This window comes from Pogonomyrmex barbatus, unplaced genomic scaffold (genome assembly GCF_055798465.1).
Source record: "Pogonomyrmex barbatus isolate J1 unplaced genomic scaffold, ASM5579846v1 scaffold11, whole genome shotgun sequence".
NCBI lineage: Eukaryota > Metazoa > Arthropoda > Insecta > Hymenoptera > Formicidae > Pogonomyrmex > Pogonomyrmex barbatus.
This window is the reverse complement of record NW_028297107.1, coordinates 598,316-612,616: the sequence shown is the minus strand read 5'-3', so window position 1 is coordinate 612,616 and position 14,301 is coordinate 598,316. Positions and strand designations below refer to the sequence as shown.

Below are 14,301 nucleotides of genomic sequence, written 5' to 3'. Positions count from 1 at the left end.
CTTCTCGCACGCCCGACGCGACGCTGACGCGACCCACGATGACCCACGGTGTCGAACGCTAGGCCCTCATGACGCGAGACTCTCGCGATGATTTTCGCCGACGACGGTGATACGGCTGCTGCCCGTCGTCCCGAACCACGTTCCGTGGATGTCGCCCCGTCGCCGTAGCGCACCGCGAGGAGGAAGCCGCGGCGAGATCGGCACACTACCTCGCGACAATCTCGAGATACGTGCAGGATACGCCTCCTTGCCGTTGTGGAAATGACAACGATGACGATGACGATGACGATGACGATGACGATGACGGTGACGGGCGACGAACTTGCCCCAGAGTGGTCAGTGATGACCACGACGATACTCTCCGACTAGGTTCACGCACTCTCGAGCGAGCCAAAGTAGAAGGATATAGCTCATCGCCACGGTATAGCCTTAGCCCCAAGGGTTGGACCAAAAGGATATATCCAACACCGAGGGAAAGCTCCCGAGAGAAGCTTAGCGCTTGCGACAAGCTTAGTATACTATCGCATGTTTCGTTTCTTTTACTTTTGACAACAAAAACCTCGTTCTAGTGTGTCAATTACGTACGGAGCTCCTATTACTTCCCGGCGTTTAAGGCCTATTACTGCTCGCTCGTTTAGAGGATCGTCGGTCTTCTCTCGTCACCGTACGCTGTCAGGACCACCCGTCCTGCAGCCCTCTTTCTTTCTCCCCTACCTTCTCCTTTCCTCTCTTTCCGTCTATCTATCTGTCTGTCTGTCTGTCTGTCTCTATCTCTTTCTCTCTCCTTCTCCCTTTTCTTTTCTCTTCCTTTCTTTCTTTCTCTTTCGCTCTCCCTTTCTCTCTTCGTTCACTTCACTGACCGGTGTCTTCCTCGTCCCTCCTCCTTCGCGGCCGCTTCTCACGCGTGCTTCTCACTTCACTGTCACGAGTCGCCCGAGGGTCAGGATCGCGCAACCCAGTCGCCGTCGATGCCCGTCGCCCAGCTCGCGAATCAGCACCCCGCTGTCAGCTTCTCGCGAGGTGAACCCGTGGGCGCCCCGTCGCCGTGTCCAGAACTGAGTATCGCCGAGGTGTCGTCGGTCCCCCGTGCCGACGTCCGACTGACTGACTGGGCGTAGTAGCGCGTTCGGTTCGTTCGGTCGCGTCCGTGTGTGCGCCGCCGCCGTCTACATCGTGCGACGCATGGGTCCCCCCGGTTTCGTTCCGCCTCCTCGAATTGTCCTTTCTTCGTCCCTCTCTCTCCCCCCTTCTCTCTCTCTCTCTCCGTCTCTCTCACGTGGCACCCTTGCCGCACGTACAAAAACCACGGTGACAGCAGCCACCCTCGCGCGTCCGCGTGTGTCCGACACAACGCAGCGTGAGAGACGTGCGTACGTGTTATGTATGTATTTATATAATATGTATATGTATATATAAATATATATACATGTATGTGTGTATGTGTACGAGATGTGTATGTGCGCACACGGAGCGCAACGCAGGCAGGTGAACGCGGCTCGATCGTCGCACACTGACAGCCGAGCTGCGACTGAGAACCGAGTTCCTGGGGGACCCTCGACAGACTCCCCTCCCGACGAAAACGGGCGTTCGCCGGTACTCACGCGTGGTCGATCGCGGAGCAGGCTAATGCCGGGTTTACACGCTCCGAAAACAGCGAGTGTGAAATGTCCAATTTTTACGGTTTGTAAGGAACCCAAGAGCGCGACTATTCATCCGCGCGCTTAGAAATCCTCGACATGAATAATCCCATTCTATATTTATGTCCGAGGAAAATTTGAAATGAAAATTTAAATCGCTTTCAAATTAGCGAGAAAAAAAATTCTGAATTCTTGCAATTATGTTTTTATATATAATATATATATATATAAAAACATATTATTATACACACACACATTGTGTTTCGGAAGTGCAGCGCAAACACAGCATTAAAAAACAAAAACGTATAAATTTCATTTTCTCACTTTGCAGGCGCATTTTATGCATTCGAAGTACTCACCGATATTTGGAAGAGGAAGGAGGAGAGGAGAAAAACTCACGAGAGTAAATTTGGAAAAGTCTCAAAAGAAAGAAAAAAAAAAATTGAAAGAAATGTTTTTGTTCTTGGAGAAAGATGCCAGTTGATACATTTCGTCCGTTTGGCAGTACTGCATCTTGCACCACTGTTCGCTCGGCGCTGTTGTCCATCGCCGCAGGCACGTGAAGACACAGATCAGACGCCGACGTGCGAGGTGTATCGCGTGTTGTAAGTACCGTGCCTTTTCTGTGATGTCTACCGTTCGTTGCGCGGAGTCGATATGAGTGACGAGCCAGCGGTTCACCGTAAGATGTATTACTTAGACGTTTCTCTGTTAGTACATTCACTATTCTATTCGCGTAGACTACGGCTGATTTGTGGGACATAACCTGTACGCGCGACTCCCTCGAACTTTAATCCTATTGCCGAGCGAGCGTGATGACGATCCGAAAATCGGGAGATTGTAGTTTGAAAAAACTCTCAGCTTTAACAAGCGGCAAATTATGTATGCTCAGTTTGTTTCTGTTTTATAGAGAGCTTCCACTCGATCCTGACGTTACAGTGTCCCCAGTGTACCTCAAGAAAAACATTCTGGAAGCCGTTCGGAGATTATTCGGAGAGGAGGGAACCAAGAGTCCCGTAGACATCCTGAAGCTCTACCCCTCGAAGCGCAGATTCATCCTGCGTTGTCCGTACAACAGCTACGTTCGACTACGAGCAGCCTTGACTCTGAGTACCAAATACGAAGAGAAAACGTGCGTGTACACTGTTCATCGAGCATCACCGAATTTATTGTCGTTCACTGCCAATAGTAGAACGTATCGGCACGGAGAAATACCGTCCGAATTTACATAATGCCACTGATACGCAAGGAAGGCAAGGATACCATTATCTTTGCATCTAAGGAGGATCATGCGGCGCCTAGTAAAATTAGTTTGCCTGAACCGGAGCCCAGTCCCGGGTTGCTGTTGCCCAACGGCGAGATCAATTGGAACTGTCCGTGTCTGGGAGGAATGGCGACCGGGCCATGTGGCTTAGAATTCCGTGAGGCCTTCTCTTGCTTTCACTATTCGACCGCAGATCCAAAAGGTTCGGATTGTCGCAAAACGTTTGAGACGATGCAGGCATGCATGTCGCAATATCCGGCCTTATACGAGAATAAAGGTACGTCGACGGACGACCTGGACAACGATGAAGAGGAAGAGATTGACCAGGAAGCGGAAAAGAAAATGCAATCGACGGCGAGCAGCGAAGACAAGAGAAAAGCGGTGGTTACCAGTCAAAGTGCGGCGGACTAGCGATAATCACCTACGTCTTGTCTTTCTATCTTAATTATTCTAAGTAAATTAATTACCTACTGCACTGTATAGTTTCGCAAAATAAATTTTTAGGAAGAGTATTTGCTATTAAGAGTAAATCGGTAGAATTACTCTTATTAAGCGAATAACTTGGAACAGCTCTAAAATGCGGTTTATAGTAATCACCCGATCGAGAATTTTTACTTGTTGCATTTAAATGTTATATTCTATATTTATGTAATCATACATAATGTAGATCGGATTTCTCTTATCAAGTTCGTCTCTTATCAAGCTCGATTATTTGTGTTTCAGTTACAACTTTTACGTTTCAGTCCTTACTCTTCTTTACAAGACTTTCAATACGTATATATTTCGGCATGTAAGCGCGGAAAAAGAAAATACGAGGAAGCCCAAATTTGATGAGCACAGACGTATCGCTGGGATGGTTTCCAGCTGTTCGAACTTGCCGCGCGATTTTTTTTAATTCGCTCGCTAAATCTTCGGGACGCCGCTAGATGACGGGACCCCACCGGTGACGTCTGAACGCCGTTTCCTCCCACCCCTCTGGTCGTCATTCCGCTCTCGGTCGCGATAGCAGGCGTCGTGGATCATCGGGCGCAGCGCGTAATAACAGTGTCGCCGTTTGTCAGCAACCGCTCGCGATAGCCATAACGTCGTTATCATCGCGTTCGCTGTTGTCGTCGCACGCCATGAATCCGTCGTTACGCGGTCAACCTGTGCTCCCGTCGAAACGCGACGCTGTCCGTCGTCTCTCAGCCGCGGTTCAGCGCGACATCGAATAGCGAGTGACAACGCCGTCGCGTGCGCGCATCGACCACCGATACCGACGCCGAGATAGACCGACGGAGCGACAGAGATAGAGACAAGCCGCGGAAAACGGGAGAGCAAAGTGCGAGAGACAGGCGACCAAGTTTCCCGTCAAGTCGGACCGGGGGTAGGAAAGAGAGCCGAGCTCGCCGTTCGCACTCGCGCGCGCGCGCGCGCACACCCCGGATACGTTCCTTGGCAGTGACCGAGAGTGTCCCGGTTTTCTGTGCGCCGCTGGAAAAGTATATTGCTACACGTCCCTTGGACCCTTTGGAGTATCACCTTACCATGGACACCCATAACAAAGAGAAAAAGCATAAGGAGAAAAGGAGGTGAGTCGCGTTTTCTCTATTTTTCTCTCGCGCGAGAAGGACGGATATCTAGATAAAGACAGAGAGAGAGAGAGAGAGAGAGAGAGTGTGTGTGTGTGTGTGTGTGTTTTGTTGTGTGTGTATGTATGAAAATCGCGTCTTTATTTTCGGAGCGACCGTATGGATCCGAGCCGATGGACGCGGAGGCGATTTTGTCGTCCGGGATATTCGATGGACACCGAAATAATGACACCAAAATCGGGGCATAGAGGAAGAAAGAGAGAGGGAGAGACAGAGAAAAGCATGTCGTGTGTGCGTGTGTATGTGTGTGTGGGGCGTTTGACGCAATCGCTCTGTTTCTTTGATGTACGGAACCATCGCGTTGTCTCTTTCTCCGATTGCAACGTTTTATCTCGCTCGCGTCGACGCGCGACTCCCTACCGCCGTCTCTTTCTGACGCCACGTGATCTTCATCGTCCATCTCCGTCGCTCTTTCACGACTTCTTATCTGACCTGTCGCTTTCTCGTCTCTCCGTCCCTGTCTTTTTCCTCCTCTGCTCGCGAAATCCGAATTAAATGAAGAAATTCTAAACAAGTGTCAATAAGATCACCTCTTCTTTTTTTTCTCTTTTTTTTTTTTTATCGCCCGACTTGTCTTGTTTTGATCAGTCTTTAAGTTATTTATGATGCCGCATAGTTGCCCCAGTTTTACGCTCTCCCTTATTATGACTTATTTACGACTCCGGACAAGCAACTTACTCTTTATTGGAATTGATTTGGTTTCTTTATTTTAACCGTAACCGCTTATTTATAAGCCATTACAGCTGATTTACCATCAGCTATTTTAGCCCCACCTAATTTTGCTTCTTTAACTCGGAGATTTATCCGAAAATGGCGCTTGTCATTTATTTTAGTATATATAAATGTGCGAGTCCAAAATCGGAGAAATAACTGGTATATATACATTTTTACTCTTCTGTTTTTAACGTCCTCGGGAGAAAACTTCTTTTTTTCTCTTCTCTTTCTCTCGCAGCTCTCTCAACTCTCCAGCGATACGTTGGTATTTCTTTCTTTTTTTTCTCGATGTCGTGGCGCAACAAACTCATGGATCGTTGATATGGACCAACGCTTTTCGAATGTGGAAAGAATGACTTTTAGGATCTAAAAATTTGATACAGATCTAAAAAATAATTTTTTTGCGTCATCAAAATTACTTTTGTAGGACATGATGATAATACTATAAATTTTTTTTATATTCTAGCAATTAATTTGAGTGTCTTATATAATTATTTTAACAAAATTATTTTTTCGATCTATATCAAATAAAACTCTTCTTTATATGAACATCAGCTCATGTTGTCGGATGGCATCGGCCTTTTTTTAGAAAACAGCTCGAACAGGGTTCGATTTCTCTTTTCCGTCGGCTCGCGTGTACGCACGCGATCGCGACGCATTTATTATACAATCGTTCGCGAACGATGCGGTTAATATTTCATTACGCATAGTTACGTAAAATCTAGCGAAGTATCGCTTATCCAGGAATACGTTTCGAGTCGCTCCTATTTCATACGCAATACGCACGTTGAGGAAATTTCATCTATTTTACACCATCGATAAGTCGAACGTGCTCTCGATTTTTATCGCCGAGCAAATAGCGGAGCGTCATGCCGTGGCTCTATTTGATGCCGATCAATTATTTAAGTGGGGAGATAAAGATTTCTATAATTATATTCCTTGATGATTCAGAATCTCTCTCTCGATTTTGTCTCGATCAGTTTGATGTATCGTAAACACATTACTATTTTTTAAAAAAGAATGTAAATCTATAATGCACATCTCGGGATCGAAATCCTGAGAGCTGAAATATTGTTTGAATATTTACGTTTTCAATTCCAAATCAATTACTCCGTTAAAGACAGAAATGTTTTCTCGATAATGTGTAGATAACAGTTTTAGCAAGCGCAATTTTAAAAGCGAAATGAGACGGATCGTATTATTACTAATATCGTTATTAATTTTATTGTAATTTTATCGTTATCAAAAATGAAGTAATCATTTGACATTACCGCTCATGACATGAGAGTGGCCAGTTCTTTATCATGCGGATAGCGGCGTCCATGACAACGTTAATTCTCTCGTGGAGTTAGATGACGTTGTATTTCTGTCTACTCCAATCTATTTGGTAAGCACGTAGAAAATTCTATGCTCGTATTATACTCGTAATCAGCTGTCCAAAGTCCAAACTCTAAAACTGATCAAATCGGTTATATCGTCTATTTTTCGACACGTCTTATCGTGAATTCCAGTCACATTAATTAATTCGGAAATTTTTCAATAATCTAATATTATCGAGAATGTGAAATTTGGACAGATTTAAAATGACGGAATATTTCAGGATATCCAGCGCTTTTAGTTTTTAAGAATGTAAATATCGTAAAAGCATAAAAATTACATGGACTATTTTACTATTTCTTTTGTATAAAAAAGAGAGAATAGTTTTCTAATGGTTTGAAAATTTTTAAATTTGCATTAATTTTAATAGAAAAATATATATTGCAACACTAATACAAAAATTAAATAGCATATTTGGGCCATATGTTTTGTTGTAAAGTTACGAATGTGATACGATTAATTATTTTTATATTTTATTTATTAACTTATTTGATATTTAGAGTAATTCCAAATGTTTTTATAAATTATTTTTTTATTTTTATTCGTTGTAATTTATTAGAAAAAAAATATTCATAACAATTATTCAAGACAAAAAGCTTTTGTCATCCATGATGGAAAATTATAAATATTTTCTTTTATAAATATGTTATAAAAATCGTGTTGTTTTATTGATACTTTAATTTTTTTATAATTTATTTAATATTTTTAACCAATAGAAATATAAAATAATAAATAAAAAAATAATGAAATAATTAAAAATATAAGTAAATGAATTTCCTTTAAATTTCGATAACTTTTTGCTATTTTTATACAATTACGACATATACGCTATAACGGCAAATGTAAATAAAGATGTTTCCGCGTCACGTGATTTACGAAGATGAGAAGAGATGGTTCATAGGCAGGGCTCTTTTCGCGCGTGAAGATTTCTCTTCCCGAACCACGAGATTCTCTCGCATGACACGCACGAAAATAACCTGCTCGGAAACGACGAAACTACGAGGAAGTTGTTAGCATCAGAGTGGGATCACATGATAGTCATCGGTAGACCGTAACAAGGCGAGATTGTCAAAAGCAACATTCGACACGCATATCGCGCATGCGTCTTGCAGACATTAGAAACTATTTCATTTATACTTATTCGGGGTTATCACCACCGAGTGCCAAAGCATAAGCGATAGCGAGCCGGATGATTATTACTCGTCCCTTTCGCATGGGCTTTCCGTCACGTAGCTTGTAATCGAGCTGTAAATCGAGCAAGAATCCAATTCCTCTTTATCGCGGTTTTTCTGACGCAAGTTTTTCGCCGCATACTTACTTAATTAATTTACGAAATTCTTAATCCGCGTGCCGGTCCTCGTATGAAAAACAAGCATACAGAAAAAAAATTACTCTTAAATCAAGATTATATATTCTCATATATAAGCGGGGATATTATGTAATCTTAGAAAAATTTTAGTATTGATGCAAGTATAGATATTTTCATATATAAGCAGCATAATCTTCATAAAAGAATTTCAATGTTGAAGTTGAACAAAGATAATACTTGCATCAATACTAAATTCAATCAAATCAAGAAATTTTTCAGGAGATTATGATATTTTTGTTTATATGTGAGAATATTTTTCTTAATTTAAGACCAATTTTTTTTCTGTGCACGAATTTCGGTGTTACATTTTCGGTAACATGTCGAGAATTTGAATAATTTCACATAACGATGTAAGTGTGTTGATAGTGGAAATGTCAGTTCTTATAAAACTCGAATTTAAATCAGACTTGACTTAAATTTCACGAACATTGAAATCTACTTTTAGTTACGAATTATTGGAAAAGAATTCGAATAATCTCATTATTTAAATTTCAACGAATAGATTTATATAATTGAATCATTTAGTGTTATTAAATCGTGTATTATTTATTCATTAATTCATCGAGAAATTCATAATTCATCGAGAAATATATCTTCTTGGAAACTTATGTAAACAATAAAATTTATATTCTCATAATCGATTGTGGCGTCACAAAAAGATTTTATTTATCTCTCCGATAATAAGAAATATCCTTTGTAGAATAAATTTCAGTTTGTATAAAATAGCTAACGGAATCTGCTCAGATTAATGATCAGGCCGCTTAATTATGAAAATAATAATTAATCGAGACACAATGTAATATATTTTTTGTAGGAGCAAAAAGCTACCATACGTCTCGTTGAGTGATCGATAGAGGTCGGCGAGGGGGTAAGCAGGGGAAGTAGAGATTAATATGTCAATTAGAGTGTCTACAGTGACAGTTATTTTTTTGCATAAGCGATGATAAGCGAGGGGAGTTCTCTAGGCACGTATGCATAGTCATGGGTACAGGATGTTTCACTTCTGTGGCAAAGATTATTTGTTAAAGATGGATCCCCATGGGATCGATTTTTCCTCAACGAAAACATCAAAGTGGGATTTCGAGTAATTTGCGAAGGAAATTAAAGGACGATATTGTTACCGTATTGTCGACATTATACAGTTAATTAGTATAGTCGTTAATAAAACATTTATTTAAATATGTTGATTTTTTTATAACGATATTTTTATAACTACTTTTTTGAGTGATTAGAAAGTTATGATAGACGTTGATTTCCCTTGACATTTGACGCCAGCCCGACTCCAAACTAGTCAAGGACTCCTTAAAAGATGATACGGCAGAAGTGGAACACTCTGTATATACTCTGATGATTACGCAGCGTGCACGCACGATGGACAGCGGCCTTCTGGAAAGTTTTCTTCCCTGAATTGCCCGTGTATCGCATCGTGTCGTGTTGACGGCTTTAAAGATATGAACGGTCGAAATATTAAATATTCAATCTAATTTTCGATTAAATGGTGGATCTTCAGGATTCAGCAGAAAGATCCGGAGAAATTTATTCGGTATACATTACCAAGTGTAGCCGAATTTAAAACTGGATTCCGTAGATTTCTCACGATTATTGTGTGTGTAGCCGAAAAGATATTTATTATCAAAACTTGCAACTTTCTGTAAGAAAGAAAAAAAAAAAACTGTAACGTCTAATGTCTATATAATTTATTTCTTTTCCTAGATAAATGTAATTCCTTTAGATATAGCGAAAGTATACGTCGTGTTGGCGAATTTGACTGGAGGATAATCAATGGGAAATTCTCGCATATCTCTCCGTTAGGTGGTAAAGAGAAGATAACCACGTATTATACTTTCTATGTAAATATACAAAAGAAAATTAGTCTTAAATCAGGATTATATATTCTTATATATAAGTAAGAGTGTTTAATCTTTTTAGAAAAATTTTAGTCTCGATTTGATTGAATTTGTATATTGATGTGCAAGTACTTACCTTTGCTCGGCTCAGAGAAGACTAAAAATCTTTCATATAAAGATTATAATACTTTTAAGAAGGCCGTAATATTCTTGAAAATATTTGCCTTGATTTGAAGACTAACTTTTTCTGTGTGTACTTTGTACATATATAAAACATTATCGCTCACCCAAAACGTCAAGTATTGTATGCATATCGCACATCCGGAAGTATTAGTCATCATTTATCCATGAAATTTAAACGCGGTAAAAGTTACGCTGCCAAATCTTTATCTGTTTGTGATCGTGCGAGTAAAACAGAAATATTTCTCTATATCAAAGAACCGCGAGACGTATTTTATAAATCAAAACATAGACATCAATCAATCCCTAAATGATTTCCGCATTTTCGTCTCGATGCGGGACTTCCGATTGCGCAAATTGTCGTTGCGAGGATTACGATCGACGATCAAAGATATCGTGCAATATCGTGTAGGTTGCATCAGGATTGCGTCGAATCCGTGTAGATTGCACGACAGTCTCATCCGACACGGCGAGGAAAATCCCGGATAAACCGCTTGCGGATGATCCGCGTACAATGATGCCTCTTGTTCTCTCCCACCGATACTCGGAGATCGCGTTATCTTTCGCGATAGGAGCGCTTGCGATTATGGCCGACCACCAGGCATTCAAATTACCGGAAAGTCATTAAACGCAAGACTGCTAAGAGAGAAAAATAGATGCCTCTTTATCGAGCTTCTATTAAAAGATACGTCAAACACAAAAGAAATTCTCTTGCAACATCCGCGTTGCATCGGAACTATCTTTCAACGTGTGATTTGATCGAATCTTTATATGAGATTGCGCATGTCCGTAAGTAATAATGATGGTTTTTTTTTAAATATATAATTTTTTTTAAAAATAGCATATGATATTGGATGAGATAATTCTTTCTGGCTAGATTTATACCTAGTTTTTTAATCTAATCGCAATAATCTAGATTTATACGAGATTGCACATGTCCGGAAGTAATAATGATGATTTCTTTTTTTTTAAATATATAATTTTTTTAAAAATAGCATATGATATTAAAATGATATTGGATGAGATATTTCTTTCTGGTTAGATTTATATCTAGTTTTTTAATCTAATCGCAATAATCTAGAAGCCACAAGCCGCATACGTGCTGCTTAATGCAAATTTATGCTAATTGCTTTGTTTTTCATCCACGTTCCTTTCTATCGGCGTCTCTCAAAGTGGTATAGAGACCGTGTATTCCACGAATTTTATCGCCTGTTCCGCATTTTATGCCGTTATCTTCTCGTGAATGTTGGTGTGGGTGTTTATTCGTTTTCTTTGTATCACATATTGCAGAAAAATACTTTTGCGATAACTGAAACTATAGTAGTAAGAGACTATTTGATGCTGATTTGCATGATCAAAGTTCTACTTGAAATTTGTAGAACGATAAAGATCTGGAATGTCGAAACGTACGAATTGCAAATCGAAATGGTCCGAAATGGCGCAAACGCGTCTGGCAATTTTGTTACGTTACGCGCGCGACATCGATGATAGAGTATCGTTATCGACCTGTGAGATAACGATCGTTCGAAACGCCCGGCAGAAACAGCATCGCATTACTAACCGGGGCTTTAGTATCGCGTGAGCCGCGAAAGTGGAAGTCAAAACTCGTGTCAAAGGGAGCATGAGAGAAGACGGGGATGACGATCTCCCGTCTAGGGTTAAACTCTCGACGAATCGATAAATTTAGACATATTTGTTGACAGTTCTAATTTCTGACGATCGTCAGCGGGACTTAGTTCCCTTAAGCTAAAGAATAAGAGAGAATTTACAAGAGAGATACAATAAAGAGATAAGCCGATAAGAGATAATAATAGAAATATAGACTATTGGCTCTTGAAGGGGCGGGGCGGAAATTCCGGTTGAAGATGGGGAAAGATTGATGACGGAATCCTGACGAGAAGAGATGAGAAAGTGTCGTTCAACATAGACAAAACACGAAGGAGAATATGTCGGATTAGCGGAAAGAGAAGAACGAAGAAACGGAGGTAGGAGAGAATAATAAACGAAGTTAAAGGAGTAAGTTTTTTTCTTTATTCTTTTTTTTTTCTTTTGCGAGGACGCAACTTCGTTCATCTCGTACCGTAACGTAGAGAGCGAATTTTGTGAAAGATAAGAAAAAGAGTGGAGCGAATAAACAGAAAAGAAAGAACAGAAACAGAAGGGCAGCGTGGATAGACAACTAGATATTTCACTTGCAAAGAGGAATTGGGATATCAAAACAAGCAGGTCTTATTTTTCTTGTCTTTTTTTTACGTCCCTGTCCCCTCCTCTTCTCTTACCATTGGAAAAGTCTCGATTGTACATCGGTCACGTGGACCAGACGTGACCAAGATAAGCTCTTCGCGTCACAAAAAATAAAAAAAACTGAACGTGAGTGATAGAGAAAAGGGGTGAAATTTCAAACAAGTGGAAAACAACTAGAGTTAAAACGCATTAACGCGTCGAATATTTGCTTTTAAGTGGACTGAATCAGGATAATATTTCGAGATAGAATTTTTTTGTCAAAAAAATAAAGGCATACAAGAAAATACGACCTCGCGGCATTGATATAAAAAAATCTCTTAGAACATGAAAAGTTCGCTAATCACGTAGATCGAAGCAAGGTACGATTAGGAAGAAGTACAAAAGAAGTACAAAAAGAGAGAGAAAGAGAGAGAAGCGAAAGGAGATACTGAAAGGGAAGGTGAAGGTGAAAGGAGAAAAGATTAGAGAGGAATAATTAGCGACAGGGTTGATCAAAGATCGAGAAGAAGCAATGAACGTGCGTTTGCACGAGGTGACACCAGGAGGAGGAAGCGAGGAGGCGAGGGAGGGAGATACAAACATCATCCTCGGCGACGGTCGTCAGCAGCGGGGTCGTTGCTCCGATCCTCGCGACAATTGGATCGGCAAGGCGACGGGTTATGTCGATGTCGATGCGCGTCACATGGCGAGAGGAAACGAGATCGATTTCCCGTCGTGCGAATTGCTAAAACTCGCGCCGCCTCTACCGCTGTCATCTCCCCCGCCGTCGTCGTCGTCGTCATCGTCGTCGTCGTCGTCGTCGTCTTATGGTCCAGCGATTGCGTTCGACAACGTGAACGTCTTACCCGACAATATTGCCGCACTCTCTCCCAGCATTACGTCACACATTGGCGATAATGTCAGATTGCGAGCTTGCGCTATCGGGACGACGTCTTGCCCCACGATGAAATTCTCGTATGCGCCTGGTGCAGGCTGCAACGTGGCATGCAACAATGCACCCGTGACGACGTGCAATATCACGTCAGCAACGTGCAATGTCGCCCCGACCGACTGTGATAGTCCGGAGACGACGTGGTTCCGCGACAACGACAACGACAACGACGGTCCTTTGGCTGAGCCGCGATCGGGAATACGCCCGTTGAGCTCGGCGACCTCGAAGAATTGCCAGCTGGGCCCGATCGACGTCGAGGACCTCGCGATGTACTTTGACCCGACGTCGGTGGACAGCTGCAGGCCGCCCGCGACCGGCAATCGCGCGATCCACTCGAGGAAACCGCGATACGGACAGGCCGCGAGGATGAACCAGCCGCCACGGGAGAGTCCTCGTGACCTCGACTTTCGCGTCCTACGCTCTTGCGACCTGGCGCCCGGCGATACACTGCGAGCCTGCGACATGGGACCCAGCACTCTGGCCTATTGTGATCTGGGCTACAACGACGACTCGCGGCTCCGCGATACTCATTGCGACGTCTATAACAACTCGGGATATAACGACTCGCGGTTTCACGGACCACCACCGTGCGACCCTAGATTCGGCGATTCAGGATTTTGCGACGCGAGACTACGCGGAGAGCAGCCCCCCCACGATCTGGGACGGAGCGGTCCGGGGCCGGGGAATTGGTTCTGTAACGATTGTCCGGAACTGTTTAATTTCTGCAGCGAGGAACGGTGGCTGCAGTGCCCAGCGAGCGATCGCTGCCCCCTTTACGACCCCTCGTACGTTTACGGCGCTCCCGTCTTGCCGCCGTGTATGTACGAGAATGGATATAACGATAACTGGCATTACGGCTACGTGGAGGACGACCAGCTTCTCGAGGATTACCTGTAAGTCCGCGATCGTTGCAACGTCCCTTTGTTTTTTCGCATTCGACACCTTCGTGGATTGAGCGACCGCGACCGCGTCACAAAATGAATATGATGATAATTCTATAAAAATAATTCTTGTGGAACATAAATGTATGTTTTTTAATTAAAATTAATTAGAATCTTTTAATTTAATTTAATTTTATCTAATTCGATTAAAATTATATTCTACTCC

General features: G+C 42.1%; 3 protein-coding genes across 5 annotated transcripts in view; all 3 read left to right on the top strand.

Moving 5' to 3' along the window:
- The first annotated feature begins 6 nt into the window (after positions 1-6).
- LOC105431523 (uncharacterized) lies at positions 7-2,869 on the top strand. Of its 2 annotated transcripts, XM_089070988.1 has the most exons (3): positions 7-1,680; positions 1,969-2,242; positions 2,548-2,869. In XM_089070988.1, exons 1-3 carry the CDS (start codon positions 1,665-1,667, stop codon positions 2,867-2,869), a joined length of 612 nt encoding a protein of 203 aa, XP_088927114.1. In that variant the 5' UTR covers positions 7-1,664. The 2 variants fall into 2 exon arrangements, 1 of the variants encoding a protein (XP_088927114.1); XR_016137984.1 differs by lacking the exon at positions 7-1,680 and having other exon boundaries at positions 2,182-2,319; positions 2,548-2,691.
- Positions 2,869-3,479, top strand: LOC148937689 (mitochondrial intermembrane space import and assembly protein 40). The gene has a single exon (XM_089070989.1). It carries the CDS (start codon positions 2,869-2,871, stop codon positions 3,310-3,312), a length of 444 nt encoding a protein of 147 aa, XP_088927115.1. The 3' UTR covers positions 3,313-3,479.
- A 232-nt stretch (positions 3,480-3,711) lies between these two features.
- Positions 3,712-14,301, top strand: part of sima (HIF-1 transcription factor component sima) — a 48,853-nt gene continuing 38,263 nt past the window's right edge. The window contains exon 1 of one of the 2 annotated variants that reach the window (XM_011645767.3): positions 3,712-4,472. In XM_011645767.3, coding sequence (XP_011644069.2) covers positions 4,429-4,472 — 44 coding nt within the window. In that variant the 5' untranslated portion in view covers positions 3,712-4,428. Of the gene's footprint in view, positions 4,473-12,759; positions 14,088-14,301 lie in introns of those variants that run through there. The other variant, XM_011645769.3, reaches the window with a different exon arrangement.

Coding starts and splice junctions, on each gene's coding strand:
- LOC148937689 (XM_089070989.1), top strand. CDS start 2,869: ATGCCACTGATACGCAAGGAAGGCAAGGATACCATTATCTTTGCATCT.
- LOC105431523 (XM_089070988.1), top strand. Junction 2,243..2,547: donor TGCGAGGTGTATCGCGTGTT/GTAAGTACCGTG, acceptor TCTGTTTTATAG/AGAGCTTCCACTCGATCCTG.